This window comes from Notolabrus celidotus, chromosome 5 (assembly GCF_009762535.1).
Source record: "Notolabrus celidotus isolate fNotCel1 chromosome 5, fNotCel1.pri, whole genome shotgun sequence".
Lineage (NCBI taxonomy): Eukaryota > Metazoa > Chordata > Actinopteri > Labriformes > Labridae > Notolabrus > Notolabrus celidotus.
In genome coordinates, this window is record NC_048276.1 from 12,528,282 (window position 1) to 12,545,934 (window position 17,653).

General features: G+C 39.5%; 1 protein-coding gene across 1 annotated transcript; it reads right to left on the reverse strand.

The window, feature by feature from the left end:
• Nucleotides 1-1,709: 1,709 nt before the first annotated feature.
• On the reverse strand, nt 1,710-17,328 carry LOC117812389 (calpain-5-like). The gene is made up of 13 exons (XM_034683110.1): nt 17,281-17,328; nt 14,785-14,973; nt 14,464-14,595; nt 11,730-11,938; nt 10,867-11,059; nt 10,584-10,774; nt 8,981-9,058; nt 8,698-8,893; nt 8,474-8,596; nt 5,257-5,459; nt 4,615-4,736; nt 4,363-4,499; nt 1,710-2,268 (listed from the first exon to the last, which is right to left on the reverse strand). The coding sequence occupies exons 2-13, from the start codon at nt 14,947-14,949 to the stop codon at nt 2,086-2,088; spliced, it is 1,932 nt and encodes a 643-aa protein (XP_034539001.1). The 5' UTR covers nt 14,950-14,973; nt 17,281-17,328; the 3' UTR covers nt 1,710-2,085.
• Between the last annotated feature and the right edge of the window lie 325 nt (nt 17,329-17,653).

Sequence of the window (17,653 nt, forward strand, 5' to 3'; positions counted from 1 at the left end):
CCGAACACCCCGTGCATCACTGTGACCTTAAGGATACCCCCTCAACAGAACATAACACAGGAAGCAGAATTTGTATTCAGTCGCTGAGTTACTATCTTCTTTAGCAGAGTACGATACATGACTGTGACTTTATATGTTAGGATTTAATGTCAACGATGTCCTGGCCTACCTGAACACACAACACCATCATGTCTAAAAGAGGTAGTGGTCTGTCCTCCTTGTCTCCTCTGGTATCCAACATGCTGCTCACTCAAGCATCAGTGTCCTTTTGTCTTGTTTCCTAGCATCCTTTGTGACTTTTTTTAATGCGATCTCAACCTTTTTGTAGTGAATTCTGGATGCATGACAGACTAGAGAGGGGACATGTTCTCCACTGAGCGAGTACTGAGTGCCATTTCATGATTGTACCTTGTTTTGATGAGTGCTGAAACTGTAGTCCAGGCTTTTTTGTTTGCTGGCATTCCTTCCATACCTGGTTAGCGTTTAAACTCCCTTATGTACAGAGGTTATCTACCTTGTGTGGGTATTTGGTAGCTTCGTCAGGCATTTCCCATGTAGCATCCCTCTGTGTGTGCGTGTATGTGTGTTTGTGCGTGTTAGGGGGCTACCTCAATCTGCACTAGAAGATGCCTCACTCGTGTCATCCACTTTGACTCTGAGGTGCAGGGTAGCTGCTTTAGTCCTATTGTACCTCCATTTGTACAGAAGATGAAGGAGTGATGGTTAGACAGGAGGATGCGACAGAATTCATGCATGTAAAACAAAAACTATACACTGTATCTCATCTTCGAATAGGTTAAGATTGTTAGGATATGTATGTATGTATGTAAATATGACGGGAAAACATCCCCTTTTTTCAGAATTATGTAACTTAAAATGACAATATTCAGGTTGCTCTATGGTATGTATCAATAAATGTTTTGCACCCTGGATAAAGAGAAAATCAAAACGCACACACGCCGTCTCTGCACTCCTGGATCTCCTGTTTGGGCTTTTTATCGGACACTCCTTCATCTGGACAGAGAGCCCATGAATGCAGCACCACTCTGAGTGTTAGTACATGTGTGTGCGTGTGTGTGTAGGTAGGTGCGCGTGGCCTGTCAGGAAGCTCCGGGACGTTTTTGGCCCCATGTACAGGTCTGAACTATATGAGCACAAAGGTGACATTTTTCGGGACGAGAGACACCGCTGCTGTGCCCCTTTTTTCTGTGGTTGCTCCTGTACATTCCTCTCTTCTGAATGTGTAAACCTGTACACGTGGTGTGAAAAATTCCTCTATTAATGTGTATCAAGAGAATGGAACAAAGACAAAAAATGTTGCTTTTTAAATTATTATCATTATTATTATTATTATTACTCTTATTATTGTCTAGCTTTGTAAAAAAAACTGCTGATCCATCGGGCATACCTCAGCAGGCCTTTCCCCATCTTTGAAAAAGGACAAACGAATGACGGGGAAATGAGGTTTTGGATAAACTATTTTTAATTGTGGTTGAAGCAATAGACTTTTTGAACTTTGAATTGTGCATGGCTGTGTCTTGAGTGTAAAAAAAAACAAACAAAATATTGCAGTTTGGGAACTGGACTGAAATAAAAAGAGGAAGAAAACCAGAGTTGTGGCGATGATTGTTCTTGATTTTCTTTATGCTTCTTTTCAATAATCATGATTATGACAATATAAAGTCTGTGCTTTTGAAAAATACATCATATACAGTAAATGTTGCAACTTTTAATGTCTATAAAAGACAATCAGAATTATTTTTAAGACTTTGACAACCAATTTCTGCCTTTTTTCTCACAGTATCAAGTGTAACATCTCTTAGAAAGAATGAAATCTTCACAAGATTTCTGAAAAATGTCCATAAAAAATGTTTATAAGTTATATAAAAAGATGATTGCAAAGATAAGACAAGTCATTCAAAAGCTGACGGAAAAAAAAACATAAAAAATGACAAACTGTCATTCAGTCTGTCCAGTTGTGCCCTCTGCCCCTCTCAACACATTTTACAAAAGAAAAACACCAATGTGCAATTAACTGTTACATTTGTGTAGTCGAACATCCAGCTGACTCCTCCCACTCTGGGGTCACATGGCAGTAAGCTGGGTAGCTGTGGCGATCCTCAGACTGATGTTCCCGGGCATCTCGTCAGCCATCTGCCGCCCTCGTTTCCTCAGCTGGAGCCTCTGAGGTTCAATCGAGTCCTTCACTGACCCCGACAGCACCACCTGACCCATGAACTCGTCCTTCACTGCGTTACTGTTCCACAACTGAAGAAGAACAGGAAGCGTGAGATGAACACGTGGGGGTTTAACTGTCACATGTTTAAAGGAGGGCTTGTGACTCTGATTTGGTGAAGTCAATGTGATGATGTCAGAAAGCAAAAATGATGCCTTGTGCTTTCAGTTGCACCCAATTATAGGCTGATATATCCTTCTGTTGTTCTTTATGTAGCTATTACACTTCATCAATTCAGTTTGTACATTTTGTCTTTTTCCTTCAAGGACAGAATGCATTTAAAGTTGAAAAATGTATAAACATAAAATAATATATCCAGTGGTGGACAGTAACAGAGTAAACTTACTTGAGTACTGTACTTAATACAGTTTTTGAGTATCTGTACTTTACTTCAGTATTATTTTTGGGGGAACTTATTACTTTTTACTCCACTACATTTGAAAGACAAATATCATACTTTTGACTCCACAACATTTCTGTCAGTGCTCTAGCTACTCACTACTCAGCTCATGAATTTTATTTTCTGAAATCAGATCCCAAAGATCATGAACTATTCGTGTACTTGTGTTTAGTTTGTCAATATGGTGTAGCCGTACCTGAGAGTAGAGCAAATGCAGAGCAAACATTATTCAGATCAGTCCGTTCATTTAGTCGTGGTAATGATGGCTATGGCTGAGAAGGATGAAGATTCTCTACCTGAGCACCACGGCCATATTTGAAACCCACGTTTGAGGTTTTTGAAATAAAGAATAATTTAAATTGTTGTACATTTTAAACTTGTCTGTTCTTGTAGTAACTTAGTCGCCATTTATATTTCATGTTAAACTTTTTAGATATGAAATAATGTTTTCTAGACAAAAAAAAAAAACATAACGTAGCTGAATGTACACCTATGCATTCTTGACTGCTCTCATGCTTTGTGAAAATACATTTTGAGATATTTTAAAAAGTACTTTGAATACTTAAGTGTTTTTAAAGGAAAGATCTCCAGTACTTTAACTCCAGTAATAATTTGACAGAACAACTTTCACTTGTATTGGAGTAATGTTTGACCAGGAGGATCTATACTTTGACTTAAGTAATGAAGCTGTGTTCTTTATCCAGGAGTGTGAGGAACTGTTGCTTAATTCATACTTTTCATTCAGTTTGTGTACCATATAATCAAATTTGAACATTATGGAAAGTAGCCTGTGAGATATTTACATCGCATTACTTTTTTGAAGTGATTTGAAGTGCAAAAATGGCCACAAATTTTGTTTTCAGAACTGAATAATTAGTATGAGCAATAGCTCATGTACTAGACGGAACAGGTTCACAGGATATTTTTGTGCATTGTATCTTGAGTCAACTTTGAAAAATTAAAAAGAAGAGTGACATAGGATAAAGTTTAATTTCATCAATATACAAGAAAATAATATTATAATATGATATATTATAATTAAAATATATCTGTATACCTGTCCTGAGGATTACTGGTTATTGCTTATTATTCTTATTTTATTTTATGTTGGTATTATTATTATAATTAGTATTATTATTTTTTAGGGATATTATTACTCTGCACATCTATTTCCTGCATGTGAAATGTTTCACACCTCTGTTATTACACATTGAATTATTGCTCTTTTCTCTACTCAGTGCATATTGTCATTTTAGTGCAAGGCAGTCAACTATCCATCAGGTGGGTGAGGTGAGGGTTTTGGTACTCGCTTTCTACCTTAAAGTCCTGAAGTCTGACAGCGGCTGCAAACAAAGTGTACTGTACGAGGTGCATCTTAATAAAGGGAGAGTCTGGTTGAATGAGAAACGTCTCAATCAAGAAGTATTCAGCCCGTTACTTTGCCATCAGAGAGCCCATTTGAATTACAATATTTTCAGACCAGACACCTCCACCTTACCTCGTACATCCTCACTTTAAAATAAACAAACTATCCTTTTTTAGCTACTTGGTAATAGACAGTATCTCTGGATTAATGCTCAATTTCTGAAGATGACCAGTGTCTTTCAGCTCAAAACTAAGCTATTTTTCTGAGTCTGAAAGTTGACAATTTGAACACACTTTGTGGACTGTGGCTCACAGTCTCTGCGTGCTACCAGTCAGCTCGGCCAGAGAGACGCCCTCTTACCTCAATAGTTATGGGCTTTCTAATCTTCTTCCTGTAGAAAATGGCGCTGGTTGCAAACTCTGGTTCCAGAGTGTCCTTCTTGACGGTGGACCTCACTGAGTGGCCCTCACATGATATGATCACATAGGGGTCTGCACCTGTATCAAAAAGCATGAACAGCTCTGTCTCATCAAACCCGCCTTGTGCACTGATCACCCTGATTTGAGGATGTGAGATTAAAAAAAAAGTCTAGCTGGTGTTTTGACCCTTTACCTCCTGGACTCTCCTGGTTCTGCAGCCCCTCTGCTCCGTGGACGTAGACATGAGACACAACTTGTGGATACCCAACGAATGCACTCCAGCATCTCACCCTTGGCTTATCATCGATCAGCTCCCTGTGAGAGCAGAGCAGAATATTAGGACTGGGGGGGGGGGGGAGTACATTTCCTGTATCTCTGTACTCTGGCTTTGTTGTTCTTTTCTGATCAGCTAGTTGTAAAACAAAGGAAGTGACATCATGCCCCTGTGTTACGGACACAATACTGCTTGGACTAGCCGCCTCGAGCGCTGACCTTCATGCGCTTAAACATGATTTGGTTCTGTGTTAAAGTATGCCAAAGAGAAAGTCAGACACAAAACAAAGTTCTGTCCAAGATAAGCAAATGAGGGATTTGTTACATCAAAATTAATTGAACATGAATATGATTTTATAGTTCCCATCCCTCAAAACACCCATCCCACTGCTTTTCTTGGACGTTATCCATCCTGCAGAAATGAGCAGTCAAAGAACAGCTGTGTTCTCAGACCCTCTTAAGACTTGATAATTGTGAAATATGTGAATGCTACAATTTCTGTCTGAGAAAAGAAAACCTAAACACTCTTTCTGGTTTTAACTCCATCATAGCCCTTTCATACCTGCATCCCGAGTCCACATCGGTGAACACTCTGAGCATGTAGTCCCCCAGAGTCTGAGGCTCGAAGGTGGTGGGGATGATGATGTAGCGCCCCTGTGGGAGCATTTGTCTCATGAACACTGTGCGAGCATTGATGTAGGTGGAGTTGGCCACAGATTGCTGCGTTAGGATGTCATGCATCCTGTATTTTCTGTTCAGCTCCACCTGGGAGAGGAAAAACACCGGGGGGGTTATTTGGTGTCCAGCTGGACAAAAAAAAAAGCTTTATAAACTTTTAACCAAAGAGTGGTTGGAAATTTTTATGAGTGTGCTATCATTAGGTGACTGGGTTTTTTAGTATCCTGGTTATGTGTTTGCACATGTAAACATCATCTGGTTTCATTCAACACAAACCAGAATGATGTTATAAGTCAACAACTGATTTCGCTCCTTTTTTGGTAATACAGGATAAAACAGACTTAGGTGGTGAGAAAAAAAGGCACAGGAGGTGATCAGAAACTTCAGATACTGTTAGTATCATGTAAACCAGATCTCTGAGTTTCCCTGTAAATATAATATTAAAATTAAAGAATAAAACTTAGGATTAGGACATAACTGAAACACACCCCTTTCATTATTTTAGGTTAGATGGATGCTTTTGAGACTCAATCAAGCTGAATAATGTCTTAAATCAACATAGAGTCACCCTATTAAAATAATGACATAAGTCATTTTTTTTAGTTTTTGGGAAAACACAAAAAACCATACCAAATGCAAAGCATATGATATTTATTAATCATTTCAATCAAAAAGTCCTTGACAGTGGATGACTGTTGACATGCATAGACCATTGTGTGTCAATTATGTAACATTAAAGAATAAAGTGAATTTTCGAACGTTCTAGTGTGACTTAGGCAACTTTAAACCTGGCTTAAACTGCCCTTTCATTCCATAGTGCAAACTCAAAACTGAAATTACCCTGAGTTAAATTAAACAAATGTCAGGTAAATCAAATTGATCAGGCAGCAGTCCCTTTCCTCACTTCTCCAGGTCTTATTTCCTGTTTTTTTATTGAACTTTTATTGAACCCATTTCCAACATCCAGATGTGACAGCTTTTTGAAACCTGACTATTAACTGTCCTTTAATTCCATAGAGCAAACTCAAAACGTTAATAACTCTAACCTAAATTGAACAAATGTCAGGTCAATCAAACGCTGAGGAGGCATGTCCCTCTCCTCACTTGTCCAGCTCTTCTTTGCTGGGTTTTTGTACCTATCCCAGTACTATTCAGTTTATCCCCTGAATCTTCATTCTTGGTCATCTTCAAGTGATGACACTTGATGGGTGTTTCCTAAAGAATCAAACATTTTGACTTAGGACAAGAATAAAATGGTCAAAGTCACCCTCTTGACATAGGCCATTGTCCTATAGGGCATAAAGTGCATAATCCTTTCAACTAAGGCGATTTTACCAGAGGTGGCCAGAATCATCAAGAGATGATTTTGGCCAAAAACTAATTTTCGTCAAAAAATGACTTAGGCCATTATCTTAATAGGGTGACAATATTTCAAATTAACATACATTGTAATGTGCATAATACACACTGAATATTCTCATAATACACACAGTATATTACTGATGTAAAAGACGGATGTTTAATCTAAGATTAAGGATTTGAATAACATAGGCATCAATGATTTCCTTCATCCTACTCTTGTGCCCCCTGGTGGCAGAACAGTGAAAACATTTAGGTCTAATGAGGATTCATTACTTTGTTATATAAAAGTGTTAAGTTTTGTAAAGGTGAGATACATGGTGTGCCCTTTAAACAAACAGAAGAAAATTTAAGTTTAAATAGCCAGAAACAGATTATTACATGTTTGTTGTCACAATCCTTAAACCCAGGGTTCATATTGATATGCCAGGATGCACTCAAGTCTCCCTGATATAGTTAACTAATATAAAAACATAAAATTATATTTTCAATGATGAATTTTTGGATTAGGAACCTGACCGTGCTTTGTTGCGTTAAGTCCCTGTGCCAATGAGAAACTTCCCAAGACGGAAAATACCAAGTGAAGTGCATGACAACATACTGTAGATAATTGAGATAATAAACAGATTGTCTGGAGTCCGTCAGATAAAGTGGGAGGATTCATCTCTCACATGAGGAGAGTTAAATCCAGGTTCAGGCACACAGCAGTGGCTTCTTTTTCATCACGTGCTTCTTGTTGCAGCTATATTTTTGTCCCCTTTGGCAGCCCTTCTGTTGGCTTGATAAGAGTGTGTAGTGTGTGCGTTTGAACTTTGCCAGATCTCTGACGAGTAAATGACAGAACAGGAAATGTGATGTCAGTTTTGCTGCAAAGGTTACAAGGCCTCTTTATAATGTGACGATCTAATCCCAGCAGTGGGATATAAACTGGTTTGGTAAGTTTAACTGCTGCTTCAAAAGACTGCACAGTTTCACAAAGAGTCAGGACAACAGTCATCAACACACACTACTGAGCTGTCCTGATTCATCTTGACTGTTTTCTGTGTGACACATTATCTCTCATGTTAAACTCTGCAAACTACATTAAGCTGATTGCTTTTTAGCTTTTTGTGAGGTTGTGGTTCCACATATCCAAAGTGTGTAACTCGGAAGGAATGTAATGGCATGTTTTTTTTTAAACTCCAGAAACCACCAAATGTACCCCTAATGCATGAGTTTTCTGCTGAGGAGCTTTACCAGAGTAAAAGGAAGCTGAACTCTTACTGGAAGTTTAAATGAGTTTGCTTCCGCTCAGTTTTGCAGCTTGAAACAATCAGCTAAAGTATGTTTTGATTCCTTGTTAGATCGTAAATGATTTAGCTTCTTGGTGAAATGTTCAGTATTTGTTCTGATAAAAGTATCAGATCGTGTCTGCCTGTCACTACAAACACCCAAGTACTGTTAACTCGACAAATGAGGAGTCGCATGAAGCCAAAGTCTTTGACCAGAATGAAAGCCAAAAAATGATGAAATGACCCCGCTCACCCTTAAAATAAACTGACCTTTGACAAACCCCTCTGTCCCAGACGAAAACCATTTCCTCTGAAATGAACACATTGCTTGTTGGTCTAAGCACCATCTTTTTGTAATGCTTAGCAAACCGTGCAAATATTTACAGTGATTAAACCCTGGTGTACATGTTTTCTGGTGCATGCACAGTTTAGATCAATGATAGATTCATAAAAGTATTCTGGAAGTGTTACCTTGAGTACACTAAAGCCAATGCTTAGGTTATCTCCTTGACCAACTCTTCTGTGGACCCGTATGTCTTTCTGTTGCAGGGAGATTAAGACCTCATCCTCCTCCTTGGTAACATCAAACATGTACTGTGAAAGAGGTGAAATGAAGTTAATGCATTAAATATATATGTGAAAAAATGTGCAAGAAGACAGAAAAAAGGGGCGAGTCCACTCAGAGCTTGCTCTACCTGTGGGTTCTGCAGGTATGTCCGTTTGTGGTTAAGACAGCCGCCACAGCGGTTCAACAGCGGCTCTGCATTTTTGGTCCAGCTCCCAAAGTGAACCAACTCGTGCCACGTCTTATGGAGGCTGATCATCGAGGTGTTGATGAGACGGCACACATCTACATCTGTGAAGAACTTGCACCAGTCTGCAAAAGACATCCTTTGGGTGAGAGGGAAAAATGTCATTAACAATTATAAAGTCTGCAGGGTTAATGGTTTGAGTAGGGGGATGGGAAGAATGACTCACCAGAACTCTCCATCATCCTCTACTACAATGCCAAGGCTTCCCCTTTCCATATCACCAATCTTTGCCCATTCTTCAGAGCTGACAAACAGCAAACAAAGAAAATCAGGATGGATAATGCAATCTTAGATTGGTTAAAGACACTAAAAGTTGTGATACAGTTAACTTAACACCAAATCCACAGCTTAAAAAAAAATCACCATAATCTTATACTAAAACTTGTCATGCTGAGCATATCAGATCATAAAAGTGACTTGTGCTTTTCACAAGAGAAACAACTGAACTCCCCTGCAACGGTGTTGACCATCTGTGGTCTTCCATCATTCTAGTATGTCACCTTCAATTTTTGTTTTTACAAAATGAAGCAAATTAATTGAATCTGTACCATTGAGCATGAACAATTTAACTAGGTAGTTGGAAGGGATGTTAGAATGCAACAGCCAAAACACTTAAAGTTCCCCCTAGTGGTTGGATGCAGTATATCTCATCGCACCCGCCTCCTCTTTATTTTCTCAAAAATTGTTTATTATAACAGTTTTTTTTTAATAATACTCATTTATATGAAAGTGTTCTTTTTTTTGTAAAAGTCAACAGGTGGGTGGTTGGGCGGTTCTGTTCTGTTGAGAACCTGAGGTATCTTTGTCATCAGTTAGTTAAACATGTATTTTTGGGTTGGTGCAGGAGGTGTGACACCCATCCTAAAGCTTCATCAGCCAAATCACCTCTGCACAAAGACAGAGTCCTGAGGAAATACTACAGTCAAAATTCATGCTTGTTTTCCGTGACTACCAACCCTAGCTTTAAGGCTTTCTGCTGTTTCTGTAGTCACAAACAGGGGCGTCGTAGTGGGGGGGAAAGTGGGACTGACTACCTAGGGTCCAAGTGGGGAGGGGGGCCCTTAAGGGTCCTGAAATAAAATGTGTTTCCTACCTTGTTTTCTTTTGTTGTGTTATAACTGCAATAAGATAACTAAAATTGTCTGAATAAATAAATGGCTCCATGAGATGTGCGTCTCATGCCTAAAGTGGGGTCATATTTTCACAGCATCAAGTGTGGCTGAATCTGTTTGAGAGTAAACTGTAGGTTTTTAGAGTTTTATTTTACTTCATGAGGTTAGATTATACCAAATAATGCCCCCTTGTTGTTATTCAACAAGTCACTTGGCTTCAAATAATCTTGTTTAAAGAGGTGGACAATCTGAAGGTCAATATTGTGCAGTTACATTTGGAGAAATTGTAAAAAAAAAAAAAAAAAAAAGAAGTAATATTGATATGTAGCTTAGATTTGAATCAGTTAACCAGGATAGTTGTAAGCATGTTTAATGCAAATAAACCAGTATTATAGCAGCAATGTTATATTTTGTAGGGTTGGCTGTGGGGATGGGGCCCACTGAGATATCTTTTCAGGGGGGCAAGAATTTCTGGAAAAGTTCTGTATTTTTTAATAAAATAGGTTTAAAGTGTACCCACAGCCTCTTAAAAATAAAAATACTCAATTCATACAGTTGATCTTTGAAATCTCAATGTAAAGATTCCTAACTTTGGAAAAAGAATGTACATCTTCTGACCCTCACCTACAGAAGGATTGACCTTAAACCTCCTCTCACCTGTCACTCCAGGCTCCTGACCACTCTGTCTTGCCCCATGGATTCCTCATGCGGATCAGAGGAATGGTTTCATTCTTGAAGTAGGCTATCAGCCCGTGACCCAAACGCACCTTCTTCACTGCTGTCACTGAGTATGCATGACCTTTCACCAGCCCATTATGCATCCTTGCCTCAATTTCATGAGGCTGTGCCTGAGGATGAAGAAATCATGAAAAACAATTAATTCATTAGATCAAGTTTCAAGTTCAGAGACAAAGAGGCAAAACTCAGGAAGAGCCCAAACCTTAATGGAGCAGCTTATGATTCCTTCACGGTCGTAGACTTTTAGTAGATCCTCAAACAGCTGGTCCTGTTTTTTCTGGTCTTTGTAGTAATCTTCTTTTTCCAGGCTGATGGCCTCAGCCACAGCTCCACTGAAATCTACCACAGCATCTCCAGTGTTTCCCCCCTCAAGGGACTCATAGCAGCCAGCCAACCTGAATACAGAGGTTGTAGTTGGAAGATGTAAATTAAGAATAGTGGTTTTAGTCCAGGGAATATGTGCCAAATCTGTGATACAGTGATCACTTTTTCAGACAGACAGGCAGACAGGCAGACAGGCAGACAGGCAGACAGGCAGACAGACAGACCGGCAAACAGGCAGACAGACAGACAGACAGACAGACAGACAGACAGACAGACAGACAGACAGACAGACAGGCAAACAGGCAGACAGACAGACAGACAGACAGGCAGACAGACAGACAGACAGACAGACAGACAGAAAGGCAGGCAGGCAGGAAGACAGGCAGACAGACAGGCAGGCAGACAGACAGACAGACAGACAGACAGACAGACAGACGAGAAAAGGGGGGAAGCGTCGTTGCCATTTTTCACTGCTATATTTCTCATCTCCTAAACTTATGATAGCTTATGTTATTTGCATATCTTTCTCAATATTTTCTGTTAGATCAAAATTTTTGAATGTCAAAAGCTTTGAATTCAAGCCTGATAACAGAAAAAGGAATGCAAAACAAGACTCACAAGAAAAAAAACTGAATAGTTTGTGCAACAATATGCAACCAGGGCCTAAAAAGCTAGCTAGCTAACTTAAGAGTTCGGTCGAACAGCGACACAGTTCTGAGCAGCAGAGTCTTGTTAACGTACTTAGAGTAGGCCTTCTCCAGCAGGGCGCTCCAGAACTCGTTGTTGTCTTTGGAGTGACAGTAGATTAGCTCTTTATTGATTGTAGGCAGTCGGTCATCCACCACCACATCGACCCACTCTCCAAACACCCAGAACTGGAAATGGAAGATCCCTGCATAGCTCTCCGGGTGTTTGGGATCCCACTCCTGGTCCTTATGATCAGGTATCACCTGGAAACACACAAACACAGAGTAGCAGACATCAGTGGGGCTACAGAGTTAATAACACATGAAGCACTGAATATTGCAGTTTAGCAGAATATTAATAGCCAGGAGTGTGTCCAGGTTTTTGTCAGGGGTGGCCCAACTTGGGCAGTAAATTGTCCAGAGTTGGCATGAAGTATGCGCACAAACATGTTGGTGTAAATAGCCTTTCTGTTCCAAAAACAGCTCTTCTTTATGAATCAACAACAATAAAAGTCCTGCATCTATTCAGTTGAAAAAACAACAACAGCCATGCTTGATTACTTGAGGTAGCCTGTCACAAGATTATTTTCTCAACTCACTTCTTTGCATAAAACACAGGCGTAATCGTAAAAATTCAATAGAGGTGGAATTTTATTGGTTGCCTCCAAAAAGTGCAGTGTAGTGCAAATATTTACAAAAAATTGCAAAAAAAAAAAAAACCCTCAAAATACTATTTACAAAGACTTTCAAGCAAATTTCAAACACAGCACGAGTCCACAATCACTCGTAATCACGACAGAAAAAATAACAGTAGTATTTAGAAAAACACTGCTCAGTGAGTTACCTTTGTAAGCCAGACAAAACTCTGGCTGTTTTCGAAAAGGCCTGCTACATTCTACCTACTAATGTAGTTGGCAGTAGGTACTGCGTTTGAATTAAGTATGTAGTATGACTGTTCTGTTCGATCTGTGTTGCAGTACACTGGGCCAGACGTCACTGGATTTCCGGTTTCAGAAAGTGGAAGTAAACAACGGCCAAGCTGATAGAGAAACTGCTTCTTTAGCATCACTTATGATTTAAAAAGTTAGCATGTGGTTTATATGGAATTGAATAATTTTCACAGCACCTAATTATTGAGTTTACCCTGTCAAAATAGAAAAGAGAAAAGAAAAAGCGGAGCGCTGTGCATTGTGGGAGACAGTACGCGAGGCAGACTGGTCCAATGCATACTGTGAAGTTTTCCCGAATCAGTAGACATCTGGGGAGTTTTGGCATACTGCAGATTTTGCTCTTGTTCACTTACTACATACTGAATTTTGGCCAAATCAGTACGTACTGCTAGTATAGAAGGCGGTTTCAAAAACAGCCTGAGAGCCCAAAGCATCCCTATTTTAAACTCAGTGGCTACTCCCACTGGGTGTCACTTTTACCTAAGTTTAATCAAAAACATTTGTTTTTAACATTTTAAAGAATATCAACATTTTTACATAATATCACCTTTAACAACAATATTATTGACATTTCTGGAAGGTAATTTATTTAAACGTAAACCCAATTTTCAGGCAATAAATTAACGCAATACAAAAACATTAAATTCTGGAAAACATGTGGCACCTTTCGCCCACCACAGACTCTTATTTATTGTTTCCGGAAATGGAACGCTCTGTTTCCTAATTTCAAATACTAGCGGCTCTTGCGGAGCGCAGATGCCACTCGCAGGTAAGTGAACCCAGCTGTATAGTGTAGGCCCATAGATGTATGCATGAGACAATAGCAGAGCTTCCAGGTGTGCATCCCTGTTAACGCCACAGAGCGGAGAGGGACAGCGGGATACTTAAGTTGTTTACAGGGTGGAATGAGTAATTGACTGAGGGAAAGTTTGGTGCGTGTGTGTGAGTGTGAGTGTGCGTGTGCGCGCGCGCGCGTGCGTCGGTGTGTGTACGTGTGGCCATGCACGCACTGCCCGCAGTCAGTGACAGTGCCGTTCCGTCACATAGCCTCGGCAAGGCAAGTTTATTTATAAAGCACCATTCATGCAAGAGCAATTAAAAGTGCTTCGTTTGTGCTCTTGCCTAAAAACTTGAGAAAACAGTAGAGCACTATTCCTGGTGATGTTTCAGGCTCATCCCATCAGCTTTTATCAGACACTTTAGTTTTATGTAGTTATTTTTGAATGTGGACTTTGTGAACTTTTAACAAGTGGGAACTTCAAAGATAAGACCCAAAAAATGTGTCACTGGTCAGCTCCCAAAGTCTTATACTGTCTCTATCTGATACATTTTTAACAGATAGATCCCTGAACACAAGACTAAAATGCCAGCAGAATTTTTTTTTTAATAAAAAGCTTAACATGAAGCTTTGCTGATATTTGGTAACCTTGTTGTACAATTTTTTACTTCTCTCTCAGATCGATGTCATTTTGCCTTGTTTTCCCATCATGCACAGTTTTAAGTTTGTGAAATATTTCATTTTCTGTAATTGTCACTGTAAAAGGGTTGATACAAAGTCTAGAGGTACTGTCCTCCAGCAAAGAGAGTGCAAAACAATTGTATCCCATTTGAAAGTACTTTTCCCTCAGGAATTTGTTGTGCTGTAAATCATGTGTGAACCCCTCAGGTGAATTCCTGCTGACCTGATTTGAACTGTGCTGTTAGGTTGGTTACATGTTTTAACAGTCAGCTCTGACATATTTGCACCATAAACACTAATAACTTTTTTTTTTTCACTAACATTAATCACTGCTGTCCCTCTTCTCTCACATTCAGAATAAAGAAACAGGGTTTACTCACCTTCTTCCACAGGTTTGGCTTTAAGGCCAGGCAGGAACAGGCAGCAACAAACCAACAGTTCCCCACCTGTCCCTGGTTCAGGTCGTGGGCGCTGATGCCCTCCACAAACAGATGCGGGTCATCACTTATGTCCTATAATGGGGAAAAATTATTTGAGGAAAGTCCAGAAAACTTCACATAAATGCAAGTTTTTTAGATTTGTGTGTCTCGTTTGTATTCCGCCTATAAACTAAGTGCCCCTGTTGAGTAAAATGTGATAAAGTTCAATGACATTATTAAGAGAACATAATTGCTTTCCCTGCTGGACTCTGTGCCACTCACCCCGGGTCGTTTCCACTCCACATATCCAGGAATTGGTTTCCTAAAATACAGAGATGAATTGTTGGCAGGAAACTCTGGGTCCTCAAACAGCGTCTTGTCCTTGATACAGTTCCTCTTTAGCTCAGCATAGTGCTGGTTCTTGTACGGGACAGCGGAGGCGAACATGGTGCACACGCTGAACTCTCACAGCTGCAGAGTGAAGGAAGACAGCAGACCGTTTCATTCTTAATATAGTGTTTGGTGAAGCTTTATGTGGGCAGGGTCTCCCTCTGAACTATGACCACTGAGCAAATTGCAGGATGTAAATCTACTTCTTTATTCCCGGATCTGGCCTGGGACCAAGAGTCTCTCTGGACAGTGAAACACATAAACTGCTTTTATGGTAAGATGTGAAATGTTATAAACAGCACTATTGAGATAAAACATTCATTTTCTTATTACACAAAGGCAGTGAATACACTTATATGTGCTTTTGATAAAGCCAACAATGGAAAACAACATTTATTAAGGTTTTCACTTAAACTAACATTTGTTATCAAGATATCTTTATTATAGGGTTTTCATTTCTTCCACAAATTAACTAAAGCTGTATGTTTAAACGGCACCTCGTGTGCCAGATAAGACCCAAACTGTAAAGTCAAATAACGTTCTTTGCAAAATAAAAGCAAGAGTGCATATACCACACACAACTAGACCAACAACAAACACATTATAAAGTATAGTAAGCACAAAAATGAAGTGTGTAAATGACCAGATTTCCGCCTCTGAAGAAAATGATACTCTAGTATTAGTGATAAAAAACAGAGCTGTACCCTCAAGAGACTGTGGATATTTTAACTCTTGATCCTGTGGTTCCCTCAAACTGACCTGTCACGGCTACATTTGGACTATATGAGCCAAAATAATTATATCAGATGAATCTTGGTAGCTTATTTCTGCCAAAAATAACACACTACAGGCTATCAAATCTAATTTACTGGAAGCAAGAAGCTCTGACTTGAGAGGAAGTTTGTTCTTCTTAAGGAGCTCAAAATACAACCGTTTCATTAGAAGTAAAAAACAATATGTTGAAGGAAAGCTTGAAGTTGTAAACACAGTATGGAGAAAGAGAAACCACATTTAGCCGATAGGAGAATAGGAACAGCAAATTTAAAGTATGTACAAACATTGATTGTAGATTTCCAAATTGAAATAAACAATAAAAAGAGACGATTACTGAAAAGAAGAAGAAAGAATAAAAGCCCCTCGTACCTCTCAGGCAGCAGTCTGACACTCACTCCTTCCTGCTCCACAATAAGGAAGCTTCCAGGTGAGTTACCTGCCTGTCTCGCCCTCCCACGCACCCAAGGCCAACATGTGCATATGCATAGTTGGAGCCACACCCGATCTGTGTTTGTTCTGGATTTTATTACCTCCATGTGTTGTTTGGATCTTGAATTTGCCATCAGGAAGAAGGAGTAAAGTACTTTCAGCTCACACATTTTGTGGTTGTGAAAATAAATCACTCTGAGAGGTCTGAGTTTGGGGGTAAACAAGGTCCTGAGTCTGTACATGTGTGTTTGTGTGTTATCTGTCTGAGATTTTCTGGCTACTGTGCTCAGACAGGCTATTTTTAGTCTTCTTCAGTGGATTGTGGTGGTAGTATACGTCTGTAAAAAAGTGTATTCCTTAGAAAGCCCATAATGATTCCTAGTAATATATATCATATCCTTTGACTGATCTGAATAACATATGTTCAGGTGACTTCAGTTCACTTTCCAGATGCTTCCGCCATATAAGCCGGTAAACAATAATGACGTTCAGACATTGTTTCAAGTGAAGTGTTACTCAGTGCTGTTTACAGTAAGGAAATTAACACATATGATCAGATAAGAATACTCAGAATGTTTCCCATAGGTATTCACCTGCTTTGAACTTTACAATGTGTCACAGAGTCACTACCTGGACTTTAAATGGACTTATTGAGCCTTTTATAACATTTGATTATGCAAGGATTTTCATATATGTATACACAAATCATTTGAAGTAGTAATATTTCCCTTTTCTCAATTGAAAATGGAGGCCTATTTGTTTTTTCCATCACATATAACCCTGTTGAAATATTGTCACGTTCACAGAGGTTCTTACTTAATACTTATGCAAGACACTGTATCCTCAGACTGCTGCCATGTTTAAATATTTCACATTTTAAAGTGGAATTTCTGCTGTCTTTCACCACAGACAGTGTCTGCAAAGTACAATATGACCCACATTACTTTAGTCTCTCAACACAAGTCAGCACATGTCATATCACAGGGAAAAAGAAAGGTGCAATGCTTCCCGCCAGGAAGGGAACTTAACAAAAGTATTGAAAGGTTTAATCAAATAATACACAATGAATGACTTAATGTTAACACCATGAAGCCTCAGTGAAGGAAATTATTCAAGAATGTTCAAACGGATGAAAAAGAAACCAAGTATGAGCTAGTAGTATAAGAGGGTGGAGGTAGCACTCACCTGTGGGCTGTCTAATCCTCACAATGATGAGTTAAAACACCTTTGAAGTTCGCTCAAGCGCCTGTGATTTGAGCTCAAATCAGTCCCACATTTCCTTTTAAGGGTCTGTTATATTAAAAACATACGCCCCGGACCGATTCCAGTTTCTGGAGTTTGATTTTCAGTCTGCGAGGGCTTCCTCAGATGTGCACACAAACGTGTGAGTCAAACTGGTCCAACGAGCACCTCTCTGCAGCCGGAGGTGTTGTGCAAAGACTGATATGGTGGTTGCATGGGAGGAGAGGAGGAGAGGGGAGACTGAAACAGAACACCTTCAATCCCACCACTCAGCGTCTCAGAGGTGAAACAAGCAAAAACTTGTCCCCTTTCAGTG